Source organism: Pelodiscus sinensis, chromosome 26 (genome assembly GCF_052426305.1).
Source record: "Pelodiscus sinensis isolate ZL-2025 chromosome 26, ASM5242630v1, whole genome shotgun sequence".
Lineage (NCBI taxonomy): Eukaryota > Metazoa > Chordata > Testudines > Trionychidae > Pelodiscus > Pelodiscus sinensis.
The window spans coordinates 5,879,927-5,896,934 of record NC_143077.1 but is presented as its reverse complement, the minus strand read 5'-3'; the positions used below and the strand labels follow the sequence as shown (position 1 = coordinate 5,896,934).

Here is a 17,008-nt window from a genome sequence, read left to right as displayed (position 1 = left end):
TCAGACACAAACACACATTCACAAATACCTTCCAGAGATACACACCTACCCGTTAAACTCAAACACCCCTTGACTGGGGATGCAACAGTGTAGTTGATTAACCGATAAGCAAATGCTTTATCGGCTAATGCTATAGACTACACGCATAACTCCTTCTCTCCCTCCCCCGCCAGTAAAGTTTTTAGCAGGCTGGCCAGCAGCCCAGCTCACTCCTGGCTTGCGCCAAGTCCAGGACCTCCCCCCAAAACTTCTGTCGACAAAACCCTGTAGTCTAGACGTACCCCAGCTGAATCAAAGCCCTCAGTGCACATGGTGGAATATCAGCTGTTCCCCCCCCCCCCACACACACACACCCAGGCCAATGCCTCCTCCCCCCCACGCACTCAGCACTGCTCACATTAGAACACACCACGCATGATGCCAGGCCACCGATACTGCCACCTCCCCAGCACAGTCATTCCGGTACACAGATGCACTCTGCACCCTGAGAGCACTCCAACAGGGCGTGCCTTCCACACACACACACACACACACACACACTCTCTCTCTCTCTCACCCTGAGAGCACTCCAACAGGGCGTGCCTTCCACACACACACACACACACACACTCTCTCTCTCTCTCACCCTGAGAGCACTCCAACAGGGCGTGCCTTCCACACACACACACACACACACACACACACACACACACATTCTCTCTCTCTCACCCTGAGAGCACTCCAACAGGGCGTGCCTTCCACACACACACACACACACACACACACTCTCTCTCTCTCTCTCTCTCACACCCTGAGAGCACTCCAACAGGGCGTGCCTTCCACACACACACACACACACACACATTCTCTCTCTCTCACCCTGAGAGCACTCCAACAGGGCGTGCCTTCCACACACACACACACACACACACACACACACTCTCTCTCTCTCTCTCTCTCTCTCTCTCTCTCTCTCCCTCCCTTCCGTCCTTACGGCAGTTCTTAAACCCCAGACCCTGCAGCGCTTTGAAACAGCCCCTGAGAGCCCCAAGGCCCAGTGCTAAAAATGGGGGTGCACCCCACCCCTGAATCCTGTCTACACTTCTGCTGCTCCTGATGGTACCGCTCCGGAGCTGTCCTGCTGGAGAATGGCAGACCCCATTGTTGCCGGTTCAGACACAGCCTACGGGACAGCTTTGGATCTCATTTGCCCTGGTGTAAATCGGGAGTGACTCCAGTTATTCACACTGGCATCCATGAGCTCCAAATCGGGTCCTAGCGCAGCAGCAGCTGTGGTTAGAGAACTCTCCATTGCAGCCTGGCTAGGTGCCCAGTGCCTCTATGGTCTGGGGGCTTCTGACCCTGATCCAATGCTGATCCAGGGCAGAACTGAGGAGGGAGGGGAGGCTGGTAGGGACTAGCAGAGGGTTCATGCCGCTGCAGGCTGGGGCGGGGCAGAGCTGCGAGCGGGTGAATGACTTGAGCAGCTGGTGGGGGCTGGGAGCACACGCGCGGAGCCTTGTGGGCAAACCGCTGCCTTGGCATAAGTGAGTGAGGCTGGGAACACAAAGCACCCTCTGATCTGGGCGGTGGTAATGCAGGCAAAGGAAAGCATTGCCTTCCCAAAATTGCCTACACTGCCCAGCCACCCGGGCGGGGCTGGAGCCACGCCGTGTGGCAGCTTGGATCCTCAGCAGCCGGTGAAGGCTAGGGCTGTGCCACGTGGCCGCCCATCTCCCCAGTAGCCAGGGAAGGTTGGGCATGCACCGCACTGCAGCCCTGGCCCTCTGCTGGGGCTGGGCGGGGCTTGGTTGGGGGTGGGGGGAAAGGTTGTGAAGGGGCACGGTCTCGGGAAGGGGTGTGGCTTTGGGCAGAAGGGGCGGGGCTTCATCTGCTTTCCCCCAGCTGAGCCTTCCTCCGCCACTCATGTCCTCTGGGCTCTTGGTTTATCTGGCCGGCCCTCCCGCTCTTGGGACAGGTGCTGTTTCGGAGACAGACTCATCCCCCTTGATGGGGATCTCCTTGAGACTCAGTCTTTCTATTAGATTCCCCTTTCTGGGGTCTCCCCTTCACTGGTCATACAGGAGGGAGCCATGACAAGTCTCTGCTCCCCAGAACGGACTCCTATCTAGCCTCTGGGAGGGGCTCCAGACCCACCAACGCCTACAATGATCAACCCCCACCTCTTTTGATGCCCATCCCCCCCTCCTTCCTCCTGCCCAAACACATGGAGGGAAGGGTCATTTCCTCCTCTGAGAGCAGCTGTTTCCTCCTATCTCCAAGACTACATTTCCCAGCAAGCTCCCCAGTTCCCGTGAGCCTTGTGACTGGAATCCCATTTGGGAGGAGTCACAGGGAAGCCAGACGTATCTGTGACTCCAGCCCCTGCAGCCCATGTACCAGGCAGGATTGCTGAGGGTGAAATGAGATCCGGAAGCTCTGGGCAAAGGTTTGCTGAGCAGGGAAGTCTGGAGCAACAAGTCGAAGGTGCAGAACGGGAGGCGATTCCGCCATCGAATAAGCGGCAGGAAGAAGAGAATGGGATTGTACTCACATCGATGCCTGGCTTCCCCACGGGCCCATCTGGACCTGGAACGCCTGGTTCCCCTTTGGAGCCCTTTAAAATAGGAGTTGGGAAAAATGAAGACCATAAGAATGGCCGTACTGGGTCAGAACAAAGCATCCTGTCTTCTGACAATGGACAATGCCACATGCCCCAGAGGAAGTGAACAGAACAGGGAATCATCATGTGATCCACCCCCTCTCGCCCATTCCCAGCCTCTGACAAACAGGCTAGGGACACCATCTCTTCCCATCCTGGCTAATAGTCATTGATGGACCTAACCTCTGTGAATTTATCTAGTTCTTTTTTGAACCTTGTTTAATTCCTGGCCTTCACAACATCCTCTGGCAAGGAGTTCCACAGATTGTCTGTGCATTGCATAAAGAAACACTTCCTCTTGTTTGTTTTAAACCTCCTACTTATTAATTTTATTGGGTAACCCCTAATTCTAGTGTTATGGGAAGGAGTAAATAACTGTTCTTTGTTCACTTTGTCTGCACTAGTCATGATTTTATAAACCTTTAGCATATCCCCCCCTTAGTCACCTTTTTTCTAAGTTAAAAAGTCCCAGTATTATTAATCCTCATATGGCAGCCATTCCAAACAACTAATCATTTTTGTAGCCCTTTTCTGTACTATTTCCAATGCCAAGATCTCTTATTTGAATGAGGCAACCACATGTGTACACAGTATTGAAGAGGTGGGTGTACCATGCATTTATACAGAGGCAGTAATATATTCTCTGTCTTATTCTCTATCCCTTTCTTAGTGATTCCTAACACTCTGTTTGCTTTTTTGACCGCTGCTGCCCATTGAGTGGATGTTATCAGAGAACTATCCACAATGACTCCAAGATCTTTCCAAGTGGTAATAGCTAATTTAGTCCCCATCATTTTAACATGTCCTGAAAAGGTGTGGAAACCAAAGCATGTCGGACAGCTGGTCGCACACTCACCGGGGTCCCAGCAGCGCCTGGCGGGCCTTTGTCACCCTAGGGAAAAAGAGATGGTTATAAAAACGTAACAGTCTGGGCTTCCACAGAGCCTTCCATTCCTGAGTGCCAGATGAACTGGTCCCCAAGATCGCTCTCAGGGGCTGTAAAACTCATCCAGGTGCCATCGCTGAGAACCACCAGACTGGACGTGGATCTACCAGCGGGCAGATTTTGACCCAGGCGAGTGTCAAGTCTCCAAACAGCTTCCTGTCCCCATCTGGGCTGCCGGGCAGCTTCTTTGGTGTCAAATTCAACCAGGATCCAATGGAACAGGGATTCAAAACCTGAAGGAGCAGGAGCAGTGAACCCACAGGGAGGGGACAGCAGCGTTGGATTAAGGTCTTCGTAGGCCCTAGTGGCTCTCTCATAATCGTAGGCCTTTAAATTAGATGATATAGGGGAGAAATGCCCTATCTCCGATATGCCTGATATTTAATTGTATGTTATACCCGTAAGTTGTTGTGTGGCTAAAGATAGCAAATTATTAAGTCTGATTTAGCAGTTTTCTTTTCTTATTTTTGAGTCAACTATGAATTATTTTAGGCTCTAAACTTTCCGTAAGCCTTAAACTTTTCCGTAGGCCCTAGGCACTGCGCCTCTTGTGCCTAATGGATAATCTGGCCCTGGGGGACAGGACTGAAGGGCAGAGTGAGCAGGAGAGGTTGGAGCAACGGAGGCCACAGGTCAGAACGGGAGAGCAACTAGGGTTGCCAGGTGTCCCGTATTGAACCGGACACTTTGGTATTTTCTCTTCCTGTCCAGTAAAAAAAAAAAAAAAAATCAGAAAATGCCAGACACCTAAAATGCCCGGTACTTTCTGATTTTTTCCTGGCCAGGAGGTGAAAATCTGGGGCTGTCCAACTCAATATGGAGGCAGCCTTGCAACCCTAGTGCTTATCGGGTTCCGCAGGGGAGCTGTACAACCTGGTGCAGGGAGGCAAGATGGTGGGCAGCCACTGGCAGCCAATTAGAGCCAAAAAGCCTCACCACACGGTTTTTAAAGGGGGGGGCCACAGTGGTTTTGGGGTGTTTTGTTTTTTTTTTTTTTTGCTCAAGAAATTTTTTCCTGGCGTGTTGTTTTTGTTGTTTGGTATTTTTTCTGAAACTATCTGGCAACTTTAAGAGCAACTCCCAAATGCTGCCACCAGAGAGAGGGACTAAGCAGGCTGGATGCAAGCTGAGCGGGGTGGCGCGTTTCCCGGCTCCAGCACGGGCCCATTGCTGTAAGGCAGGTTTGTTTCCACGGTTCCACTGTGACACGGCTCTAACATCCCTCTTCTGTGCAGCCAGGAGGCTGCAACCACGAGTCTGTTTTTGGAGAGGGACATCCTGAAAAATATCTTAAATTTCAGAGGGGTGCCACACCGTGGCCTAGTTTGGGGGCTGCTGGCTTGAAAGGATTGCTCCAAGGTCATCCCAGGCCCGGCGTGTCATACACTAGGACACCGGGGCGAACGCTGATTTGACCTGGGCTGGCACAGTTTAAGGGGGCTGCCAGCATTGAAATTCAGCGTGGTGTAGTACTTCGATTGTGCCTTGAGGGGGGCAACAACAGGCCCCAGGCCAGCCCCTCTCTGAAGCCGCCCCCTCATGCATGGCATCAGGGTCTGATAGTCATGCAGGGGTGCGGATGCCAATAAAGAGGCATCGTCGGCCTTCACCAGCGCTACATGGTCACTTAGCTGCATGCAAAGGATGTCGCCATGTCAACCACGTCGCCATGGAGACGCCGCTCACTCCCAAACCAGGTGTGCTCGGCCTGCATCCCTGCCCGGGCTGATGTGGGCCAAATGCTCCACTGGACTTTGGAAGAGCGACAGCTGGTCAAAAGCCACTGCTCTCCGCCCCCACCCCAACCACGCCCCCGGGTCCACTGCTGCATGCCGTGTATAAATAGCACCAAAATCCCACACTGAGCACGGTGCGGTTCTCCTAAGGGGCTGGGCCCAGACAACCAGCCAGTTCTTGTGTACTTATAGGCCTGGTCTAAATCCAGGCACCCTCCTGAGCCTCGGGGTGGGGGAGGAAGGTGTGAGTGAGTGCTCTGTAGGCCTTTCAGAAACCTCACCACCACATCTCCAGCGAGCCGGCAATCACCCCCTAGCTCTGAATGCCCCGATCCCCACTCCTCCCCCTTCAAACCCAGCGGTACCCTTTCTGTCTCTCCCAACGGCATCTTCGATCAGTCTCCCTGCCGGAGCCGGGTTTAGAACCTTTCCCGCTGCTCCTTCTTCCACCTTTAGCCTCCGCTCTGCGCCTCTCCTCTTTGGGCCCCAGCCCACCAAACCCTCCTTTTACAATCGCCGGGAGCTGCCTGAGCGAGGGAGCCTCAGGATCGGGCCCTTTTGCTTGGTGCTTGATGGTTGATTTTCAGTTATTCTCAGAGACTTTTGATTCCTTTCTGGCTCCGCCCGGCGTGATTTGGCCAGGGCTGCAGGGAGTGGGGAAGTGGGCTTTGCAAATAGTTATTTTCATTATTGACCATTTTTGAGCTATTTTCAGAGGTTTTTCAGAGCCTAAAGGCTCAGATAATCCCCCACTAGGATTGGGACAAACACTAAACTCCCCTTGATTTCGAGATTTGGAAAAATCTCACCTTCGGGCATCTAATTTCCCTTGAAAATCTGGCCCCTGAAGACAAGTCTTCCCTGCCTGGCTATCGATTTGTATCCCCGAAAAAAAAATGGCTTTGCAAATCCATCCGCTAGGGACTTCGAAAGCAGCTCCTGTCCAGGAGTGAAAGAAACTTCACATTTCTGACAGGTCCTGTCCTATTACAATCCGGCTCCCTGCCAGTTCTTTAAATAGCTCCCTGCTGGCTTTTGCTGCAGCTCAGTCAGCTCTTGTGGGTGCTTCTTTTCTCCTCTGCTCCCTTCACCAGGCTACTCTGAAATGGACAAGGAGGCCCTGTGCCCGTGCTGAACCCAAGCATCTCTTTATAGGCACATTGGTGGATGAGGGATGTGAATGGTTTCCCTGTTAACTGGTAAGCAGCACCCTTACCAGGTGATGCTTACCAGTTACGGTTGACCCGTGGGGGCTGGAGTAGACGCCATCCGTGGCAGGCCCAGTGCGGGCGCACTGTGGGCAGGAGTACTTCAGCCATCCCCCCCTCCCCGCCTGCTCCCCATTTAGTCTGTTAACTTGTTAAAGTTAACATTTAACTCGCTAACTAATTAAACAGGATTTTACATAGTTCTGGTGGACGCTCTTATTTGTATTTGTATTGCAGTAGAACATTGAAGTCCTGATTAAAACCAGGGTCCTGTTGCACAGCTCACAGCACAAACCCATAGACAGAGACGGTCGGGTGCCGGTGAGGCTGCGAGAGCCGGCAGTGAGACGGTTAAAACCATCACTGTCCCAGTTTCTGCCCTGCTCCAACTTGCCCTGCATTGTTGGAGTGACGTGATTTAGTCCTTGGCATTTAAGAGCATCTGTGTCTTTTATTCCACCCACTAGGCAAAGCAGCAGCTCCCTGCTAGTTGCTAAGATCCATAAATGTGACGGTCACATTTCACCAAGTTAATTTCAGGAGGAAGCTCGGTAATTTCGTGAACAGAATTGCATGCCTGGGAGCGGGAGAGGGGAGGCTGTGATGGCAGAGGGCTGGGTGAGCCAGGGGGTCCCATCTACTCTTTTGTTCCCTATTATCCTCCAACCTCCTGCGTAACAAGCCAGAAAACTTCACCCAGTGACTTCTGCAGCCAGCCCAGTGGCATGACGTTGGCTGGCTCCCCAGAGGCTTGCAGGCCAAGCCCGATTCTGCTGCGAGGAGGAGTTTTATCCTTGATCTGAACTGGAGCCAAATGGGGGCTTTTAATTAGAACTTGGGGGAGGGGGGCTTTTATAGCAGCCCTGTCACTCAGCACCCAGACTGTGCACACTTCCTCCCTCCGCTGGCCACAGCTGGGACGTGCAACTAGGTATCGGGACACAAAGCCCCTCTTTGTATCTCCCTTCCCCCTCCTCCTTCCCCCCATGGCTTGCTCAGGCTCCTGAGTTGTGTACTCACATCGATGCCGTCGGATCCTGGCACTCCTGGCGGACCTGGGGGCCCTCGGGGCCCGGGCTCTCCTGGAGGACCTTGCTGAGGGAAAGGAAAGAGAAGCACACGTTCCCGGTCAGGAGACTGCACCAAGCAGAGAGCTCACAGCCCTGCTAGCCCAGGGAGACGTCTGGGCGCGGAGAGACCGGCGGGACTCTCAGAGCGGCAGGGAGCCCTGGGTATAAGGCTACAACCATCTGCCATCCGATCACGTCCGGACCATGAGGACCCCTTCCCCAAGGAGCTGGGAGGAGGTGACACACAGTAGGCAAATAGCAAACAGCTCCAGGCTTGGGGAGTACCAGCTGCTTCCCCCTTGCAATGCAGCCCAGCCAGGAACAATTTTGTCCTGACTTGTGAAGGAAGCAGGCATGAAGCTTCTCCCACCGCATAGATGGGGTTAATACAGGAATGAGTGGAACAGGCCTGCGAACACGTCTCCCCTCTAAGCAGGCTGTTCCCCACTTCTGCTCCTTGTTCTCACACACCCCAACCGGGGCTGAAGTTTCATCTTGTCTACACTGGGCCTAACTCTGATCTCAGACACGCTGGGGGAAATCAGTAGCTCTCTGGAAGCCAGAGGAATTACAGCCCTGGAGTGCAAGACTAGACTCTGCTCCCACCCAGCCATCCCCCCTCCAAAAGGCAGCCCCAGCCTGAAGGATGCGCTTTAAAGCAGCCTCCGTGTGTGCAGCTCACTTAGCTGATCCGGATTTAAAGACTGAGGCTGAAATAGCCTTAAATGCCCCAGTGACAATAATGTTGAGTGTCCAAATCCCTTAGGCAATTTTGCAAATCTTAGCCTTAAACTCTGCTAGGGGACTTAACCGTGCCAGTCCCTTGGCCACATGCGCACAACAGGTCCCGGGGTACCTCTGCTCTGGGACAACATGCTATTCAGCCCATGGTAAGAATCTGGTTCTTTGCAGAAGCACCCTAAGCTGGTAGGAGTTCCACAGAAAAATCCCTTACTCCTCTTTTGGAAAGAGTCTGAGCCCAGGGCTACACTAGGATGTTATTTCAAAATAACCCCCCTTCTTTCAAAATAATAAACAGAGCATCCACACTACCAAGTCTGTTATTTCGAAATCATGGCTGGTTATTTCGATATTTGTCCTTCTGCTTTCCTCGGGGAAGAAGCTTATTTCGAAATAGTTACTTTGGGAGTCATCATTTCCACTGCAGTTATTTCGAAATCATTTCCTAGTGTAGACATGCCCCTCCCGTGGGGGTGGAATTCAGGGATTCTGGGAAAGAAAAATCAGATGGGCTGGCTGCATCGGACACGGCCAGCGAGACAGCCTGGAGCTTTGTTCTTCGCCCCTCAATGCTTTACTTATTCTGAAGGGAAGAGGCTATTTGGTTCTGCGCGTGCGGTAGAGAGCAAAAGAAATAAGTGCAGCCTTGCGCCGTATAAATAACTAGCAGCCATCCAGCAGGAGAGGGCCCGGTTTCCTGGACGTTCCCGATGAATAGGCACCTTTGTCCTGCACAGACGATTTGCCAAATGCTTCTTTGTTAGAAGGCTTCCCAAGCCTAGGTGCTCTAGTCGACTCGAGCTGGCCCCTTGCAGTGGACTCAGCTGAGTCCCAAACGTCTCCTGCGAGCCACTAAACAGCCCGCGCCAGGCTCTTCAGGGCAAGCTGCCGTGCGCTCCAGCTCCCTGGCAAGGCAGGGCTTCCTTCAGAGCCTCCTAGCTCTGTGCTTTCCCGTCTTCTCGCCCGCTCGCTGCTTGGAAAGTTACACTCCTGCTCACCAATACTGATTTCCTTTTCGGTTGGTTCGCTGGTTCCCAGGAAAAAGCTATTCTAGGGGGTCAGAGCTTAGAACACTCGAGGAGCCAAGGAGTATTTCCTTCTATTAATAAACTATCCTCCCATTGGGGCCAGCTTATCTCTGGCTCCTAAAGACACTTCCAAGGACCCTTTTCCTTCTAAGTTGCATGATGATGCCAAAAATTGTCCAGGCGGAAGAGGGGAGAATATCCCCAGCCTGGCTCCATCCCTGCTAGAGTTTTCGCCCCATGATCCCTCTTCACAACTAGCCAGGGACCTACAAGGCCTGCTGCCCCTCTGCAAACCCTTCCCTTCAAAGCCTGGCTCCTCACTGCTCTAAAGAAGGCAGCCCTCCTCCCAGAGTGCAGCTGACACCAGGCAGCCTGGGTTCGGCCGGCGCTCCTTTGCAGAAGGGTTCCACCCATGCCAGACCATGCAAGCACATCCCCGAGGGCACAGGAGGCAAAAGACACTGACAGTGAACGAAAGAACCTTGTGGGTCCGAAAATCTCCAAAAGAACCGCGACACCCAGGTGCCAACACAGGCGCTCCCTTTCCCCAGATCCCCCCCTGTCTCCCGACAGAGAGAAAGGTGGTTTCTAGTATTTAGAGGTTATTTCAGGGCATGGGGGCTCTGGATTCCCCCTGGGGAGTCTGCTGGATTTTCCCTGCTGGAATGGGAAACTCTGAAAGCATATTAAAAACCAAGCAGGGACAAAGAATCAGGAAGCTACTCAGCATGGCAAGCGGCTTGTCATAGAGCGCAACATTTTAAAAAGGGGGGCAGACAGGGGACCTTCCCAGCCCCCGACCGCAATCCTGATACATCCCATACAGTAGCATACAAAGGAGAACACTTACAAGCTGAGCCAGACACAGGCAGATGGCTTGGAGGAGAAGGCAGAGTTGTAGGCTGCGGAAGGAGTTAGCCATGGTGAGGGCTTCTGCCTAGCTCAGAGGCAGAGAGGTTTCCCCTTTTCCCCTCTGCTAGATGAAATTCCAGGTGTAGCCAGCCAGCCAGCCAGCCCTCAACTGCAAAAGCCTCCAAATCCAGCCACTGGATGGACTTTTGCAATAGCTGGAGGAGGAGAGAAGGTGGGGGCAGCCTCATTAATATGGAGCAGCTTGGTAGGTGAGGACAGAGGGATTGGCCAGGAGACCTCTGCACGCCTTCCTCTGTCACATGAAACCAAGGGAATTAGTTACATACGGTTCACAGCTCAGGTGAAGTTTTTCCAGGCGGGGCAGGCCAGGAGGAAGAGTCTGGCCAGAGAGCCTGTGCTTGTGAATTGAAGGGGGGTCACTGAGGCTACGTCTACACAGCAGCGTTATTCCGAAACAACATAGTCCACGTCTAAACTACAAGCAGTTATTTCAACATCATGTCCAAATAATGTCGAGCCAGAGGACTTTTTACTCCCACTCCTGTAACCCTCATGGTACGAGGAGTAAGGGAAGTCGGAAGGAGAATGCTCTTTCTCGGACTTCCTGCTGCGCAGACCGCACCAAACACCGAAATAAGCTATTTCGACTTCAGCTACGCAACTGACGTAGCTCAAACTGCGAAGCTTATTTCAGCGTTAGCCTTGCTGCAGAGTGTTTCTTAACTAGTGGTACAAGTACCTTTGGGGTACTCAAGAGATATCTGGGGGGTACGTCAACACAACTGAAATTTGGAGAAAACTGAATTTTTGTTTTAAGTTTTACCATGCTTGATTATTTTTGTACTTTTTACACCCAAAAATTTCATCACCCACCCGGCTATGATTAAGTTGTTTAAACAATGTTGCAATGGGAGAAAAAAATGTTGTGTGTCTAAAAACTGTAGGTACTGGGGGTACTTACAATTTTTTTTAAAGGGGGTACTTGATAAAAAAAGATTGAGAAACACTCGTGTAGACTACCCTGCCAGGGCTCTGAAGGAAGAACACAATAAAGGCAGAATGTTCGCTGCTAAGACTGCTGGGTAGGAGAGTGTTTGTGTAGTGTCACGCTGACAGATGCATGCTAAGCAAGCTGGGCCCTGTTTAGCATTTGAAGAGGAGACCTGTAAGAAGCATGTGAGCGTTGGACTAGTGACTCAGTAGGGGAAGTTTGTCTCTCTAAGTGCTGGTCTCAATGCTGGGGAGCTAGAAGCAGCCCCCCACCCCTTTAAAGCAAGGAGGGTGCCTGGGGCTCTGTGTCTTAAGGGCTGCCTGGCCGCTTGCTCGCAGCCCTGGCAGGGAGCCACGCGGCACAGCTGCTGCCAGTTCACTGCCTCAGGTCTTGCAGACTCTTCTGCCAGTCCTGTAGGGTTGCCAATTCTCTTGGGCACCGCAGCCTGTGTTTATACTGGTGGTGCACATCTGCACATAACAAAATGTATTCTGAATGGAAACAATTATTTACGTATTCTCGCACTATAAGAACTAGGGGTCCTCAAATGAAATGAATAGGCAGCAGGTTTAAAACAAACAAATGGAAGTTTTTCTCCACTCAGCACACATTCAACCTGTGGAACTCCTTGCCACAGGATGCTCACGGGCCACCCCTGGGTGAAGACTAAGACTTTAACAGGGTTGAAAAAAGAGCCAGATAGATTCATGGAGGTTAGGTCCATTAATGGCTATTAGTCAGGATGGTAGGAATGGTGTGTTACTTACACTATTATAAGGGAACAAGTTACTTACACTATTAGTTTGTAGTCAGTTTCACTCACCTGCTAGTATAGCTACAATGCTTGGGTTGTAAACACTGCAGGGAAGGGGTTTCATTCACACAAATAGAAAGGCTGTGTACTTTGGATTTTTAAGGGGCATTTCTGGACTTTAGTCTTATGTAGATCTTTTCACAACACCAAAAACTGAGGCCTAAAGCTCATCATGTAGTTATGATTTTTATTGACTTTGTGCAAAACAAACAGAATCCCATAGATATTACTATGGACATGTAAGTGTTTGGGATTGGAGTGTTACTTTAGGAAGTGCCATGTAATTTAAAATGTCTCATAGGCTATTGCATGCTGCTTAATTCTCCCCGCCCCCTCCCTAACCCCAACACTACTGCAGAGTGGATCACAACTTTTGTACATAGTGTGGTTGCTTAATTACTCCACTTAGCACCTAAATAGGAGACCGCTTGGAATTTGGAAAGTGTCTTTATAATACTGCACACATGTCCTTGTTAAAAAGCCTCATCTAAGTCTTCTCTCTAGTTATTTTTACCTTGCGCTTAAACTAGGACATTTTTTTAATTTGATCTCCCTTGAGTTCTATCAGCAAATTGAATTGGTGGCAAAGCTGCAGAGAGTTGGACCTGATATTCTGCTTGTTTTCTTATTTTCTAGCTTGAGGGGTATTTATCTTCCTTCCCTGCAGGCACATGCATAGCCCTTCCCAATGTCATTAAAGGCACTTACATGTCCAGATGTATATTGCTAAAATTTGTGTATGCAGTGGCCAGCCAATCTGTTGAACCTGATGTAGCCATTATGTCCCACATAGGTATGAATTTATGCTACAATTAGAGAGATTCAGTTGTATGTTAATTAACTGCCATGCTTCCTGGAAATTAAAAACTGTTTGTCCTTCCCCTTACAACCATAGGCACATTATCTACAATGGAGCAGGACCCTGGGACATGGAAAGTCAGTGTTGGAAGGCTGCACACAGGTGGGAAGGTATTTCCACTGGGTGGCAGGAACATTTTTTTATGGTGGGGATGTTGAAAGTCACTGACCAAACTGTAAATCTTGTATATAATGGAAACCTCTTCAAGTGGGGGGAGAGAGCAGAGGCAGCTGCATCCTCCACATCCCTGATTCCAGTACCTATGTTTGGTGGGTACCTTTAGAGGAGAGACACTGCCAACGCGTTTAAGGTGAAGTCCTGCCTGCGCTGAAGGTGATTTGGGTTTGTGGTAATATCTCCTCCAAGAGGCTGCATAAAGTCCTGTAGCTGCTCCTGCTGCTCCCTTCCACCCACCCTTCCGGCCTGCTTATGTCCCCTCTCCTGCCCCTTTATAGCCTCCCGCCATCTCCTCCTGCTATCTTCTCTTCATCCCCCTCTCTGCTCCTCCACTGCCTCCCACCCATCCCTCTGCAATCTCTGCCCGCCCTTCGCTCCTCTGCTGCTGTCCTCTCTCTCTCCCTCCCTCCTTCCCTCCCCTTTTGCAACCTTCTCCCACCCCACCTCTTCCATTCCCCCCATCTGCCCTTCTGCTGCTATCCTCCCTCCTCCATCCGTCCCTCTATCTGCCCCCCCCCCCCCCCGCCCTTCACTCTTCTGCTATCACCCCTCGCAGCCAGCCAGCCAGCCTGCCTGCCTCCCTCCGCTCCTTCCCTTCTCCCCCCCCATCTCAGTCACGTGACCGACCCATTCAGCTTCTCTCTCTTTCTCTCTCTCCCCCCCTCCCCTGATTGGCTCGCGGCTGGCGTGACGCGCGGCGGCGGATCAATGGGGACGGGGTGGTGCAGTCCGGCGTGTGGCCCCGCCCCTCGCTCCGCCCCTCCTCCCTCTCTTCCCCCGCGCGCTCTAACCGGAAGCAGGAAGCGGCTGAGGCAGCGGCGGCCGCTGCTGGGAGACGGAGCCGGGAGCCAGCCCCTGGAGCCCCCCCCCCCGTCCCCACCGGGGTCCCTGCCGCCGCCCGTGGGGCCCCGCTCCCGCCTGTGGGGCCCGCGCCCCGGCCGCTCAGGGGGGCCCGACCCCAAGTGACCGGCGCAGGGCGGGCGGGCCCGGGGGGACCCACCGGTAGGAGCCCGGGCGCGTCGCCCAGGGGGGGAGGGGCCGCGGGGTTCCCGCTCCCCGCCATGACGGGCAAGTCGGTGCGGGACGTGGACCGGTACCAGGCGGTGCTGGCCGGGCTGCTGCTGGAGGAGGAGAACAAGTTCTGCGCGGACTGCCAGGCCAAAGGTAACCCCCCCCCCCCCGTGGGTGTGTGTGTGGGGGGGGGGGAGCTAGCAAGTGCAAATCAGGGCAAGGTGTGGGGGGGGGGGTAGGCACCTGTAGAAGACAAAGCCCCGAATATTGGGACTCGCCCAGTCAAATCAGGGCACCTCCTGAAAAGCCACCCGACTGATACTGAGCCGCTGGGATGGGGCTGAGTGTGTGTGTGTGGGGGGGGGGAGGATTTTGAGGGTTTGTATTTGCAGGTTTTGGAGGTGGGGGGGGTGTTAATCAGTGTTCCCTATAAGCAGTCTTCTCGTGTCGCGCCTCAGGAGAAATTCAGAGGCGGCCCAGCAGAATAGCAGAGCTAGGGCTTTCTGTTTCGTTTCTACTCGGGGTGCCCGTTGACACGTGCCTTGGTGCACATCACATTTATTCCGCACATGGGAAAATGTCCCCCCGCGGATGGAAACGGCTTGCGGGAACGTTCATTGCAATGGGGAAATAAAACAGCTGTGTGTGTGGCCCATGCTGGCAAAGGATGTGGCTCTCTTAGGCAGGCTTCCTTTTCTCCTTCTGGGTGACCGTAATGGGATAACATCTGATGCAGTGATCTGTGCTGCAGTGTTAGTCAGAAATGGCATTTGTGTGTCTGTGGCTGCTTCACATTCGGGAAGGGACCTGAATGGGCACACACTGGTTGTGCAAATGATCCCTGACTCAGTAGAGGAGGAGGACAGGGTTGAAGAGTCACTAGCGTATTGTTGGCCCCGTAGAAAGAGCATCTGTCTAGGGAGATCTAAATGCGGTGATTATATAACCAGGCCAGTCAGTCAACTTTAGAACCTAGTATTCTGCAGCATGTGTATTTATAAATGCTGTAGGTTGATAGATAAAGAGGAACGAACTCATTCGTATGCTGACGTACTAGTCGTTGTGAAGGCAGGGTTGTTAAACAAAACGTTCTGCATCAGAACTCGATCCAGGAGGCGTGTGGAGGAAATTCACTTTTGGAATGTATCTAATTAGTTGTGAGTAGTTCAGAAAGGCCTTCTCTTGGTGGAGTCCCCTTCACATGGGAAAATGAAGTTTCCATGGTAGTACCACACATCTTCCTGGACCCGGGAGGTGTGATTTATCTGTGGTGGATGATACTCATTATCACCTGACATGCTTTCTGATAACACAGATGTTCAACAGAATGAGTCAAATCTAAAGTGCTAACTTTATTTGCACTCCATGCTATTTTGGAGTACACATCAGTGCTAAGTCAGGCTTCCAACTGTTACCTACCTTACTCTTAATAATGAAAGCTTTCAAGATTTTTTTGTGACGGACACACCACTTTCATTGGATGTTTTCTACTTTTTACTCTTAAGACTGAGGGTAGAAAGACCAAAGACTGTTGAAAACTTCATAACATCTCAACATATGAGAGTTGGAGGCCTAAGATCTTGTAGTCTAGGGCTGTTGCTCTGTATTCAAAAACTTGTATTGAGCAGATGCTAAATACCAGTTGAGTGCCAACAAAGGAGGAAAGCTGCCCAATTTGTGTAGTGCGTGGGATGGAAACTTCTCCCCAATTTACACTCAGTAAGTTTGTCCTTCATATCGGAATGCTTCCAGTTAAATTGGGAAGAGTGCTGGCACTAAAAGTTGCCTGGTTTTATTCAAACATCATACTGTTAGATAATACTCCCTGAACTTCAGCAGCCTATTCTAGAATTGCTACAGTCAAGATTCAGATAAACAGGGTTTTTGCAGCTCTGCTGTTTGTCACTTGGCAAACAAGTTGAATAGAAAATATGGCTAAAGTCTGTCTCTAAAGACTTTTTCAAACATCCTGAGTAAATGATGGCCAAATTTCAAATACTGATATTTTGCAAACACTTAACCCTGAGTGTGACCTGGACTACTGCTGATAAAATTCCCTTTTTAAGGGAAAATTTAAAAACTGGATTACGTAACTTGGAAAATGTCCCCCAGCCAAAAAGTATCTATTGTAATAGTCTGAAAAAAGGCACTTTATATTAGAATTCTGGCATGGGATAATGCCTGAAGATGCACATAATAGCAGGATCCTGTGGCTATCTTAACAGAAATGGAACTTGGATGAAGTAGCTTGGAGCTGATGGCAAAGTGACATACTTCCAGTGGCTCCAGATACTGTGTTCAGTGTCAGCATTTTTACCGTCTTCTGTCTCTCCTAACTCTTCTTTCAGGAGAAGTAAAAACTGTTCAGGGTCTGGCATCTAAAATACATTTGATTGCTTTGCTTTTGTAAAGGTGACAGCTTCTCCCCAAAAACACACACCCTCTTGTACATGCATGTATTTTCACATGGCTAACTGTTCTAAGCCCTCTGTGGTATTTTTGCTATAACAGTAATGTAAGGACAATCACTTAATGGCTTTTGGAATGCTATTTGCTTCATTAATTTCTGAAGGGATTAGAATCTCAATTCCTGGGCTTTGTTCCCACTTACACCAATCTTGAGGTAATCACCATATATTTTTGCTTCTCTCTCCCCATTCTACAGGGGAATGCTATTTATATCGCACCAGAATGAAGCCTAATTAACAATTGTAAGGAGCACTGTGGGGGAAATGAAGAACAGAAATGTAAAATTATTATGAAAGTACTGATTTATTTTCTTTTGGGAGGTATTTTGGTGGTAGTTGGATCCATTTTTTGGGTTTCTAACATTTTAAATATTGGAACTATACCAGACTGCACAAATGGATGCTGCAGCTTGTATTGGGGGAAAAGATGACATAACTTAGAGCA

General features: G+C 51.0%; 2 protein-coding genes across 2 annotated transcripts in view; one reads left to right on the top strand and one right to left on the bottom strand.

Moving 5' to 3' along the window:
* COL9A2 (collagen type IX alpha 2 chain) overlaps window positions 1-10,304 on the bottom strand; it is a 47,399-nt gene extending 37,095 nt beyond the window's left edge. Inside the window, exons 1-4 of the mRNA XM_075908605.2 lie at window positions 10,221-10,304; window positions 7,552-7,626; window positions 3,498-3,533; window positions 2,534-2,596 (exon numbers count right to left, since the gene is read on the bottom strand). Of these exons, the coding sequence (XP_075764720.2) occupies window positions 2,534-2,596; window positions 3,498-3,533; window positions 7,552-7,626; window positions 10,221-10,292 (246 nt within the window). The 5' untranslated portion in view covers window positions 10,293-10,304. The remainder of the gene's footprint in view (window positions 1-2,533; window positions 2,597-3,497; window positions 3,534-7,551; window positions 7,627-10,220) is intronic.
* A 3,587-nt stretch (window positions 10,305-13,891) lies between these two features.
* Window positions 13,892-17,008, top strand: part of SMAP2 (small ArfGAP2) — a 40,360-nt gene continuing 37,243 nt past the window's right edge. Inside the window, exon 1 of the mRNA XM_075908903.2 lies at window positions 13,892-14,248. Coding sequence (XP_075765018.1) covers window positions 14,146-14,248 — 103 coding nt within the window. The 5' untranslated portion in view covers window positions 13,892-14,145. The remainder of the gene's footprint in view (window positions 14,249-17,008) is intronic.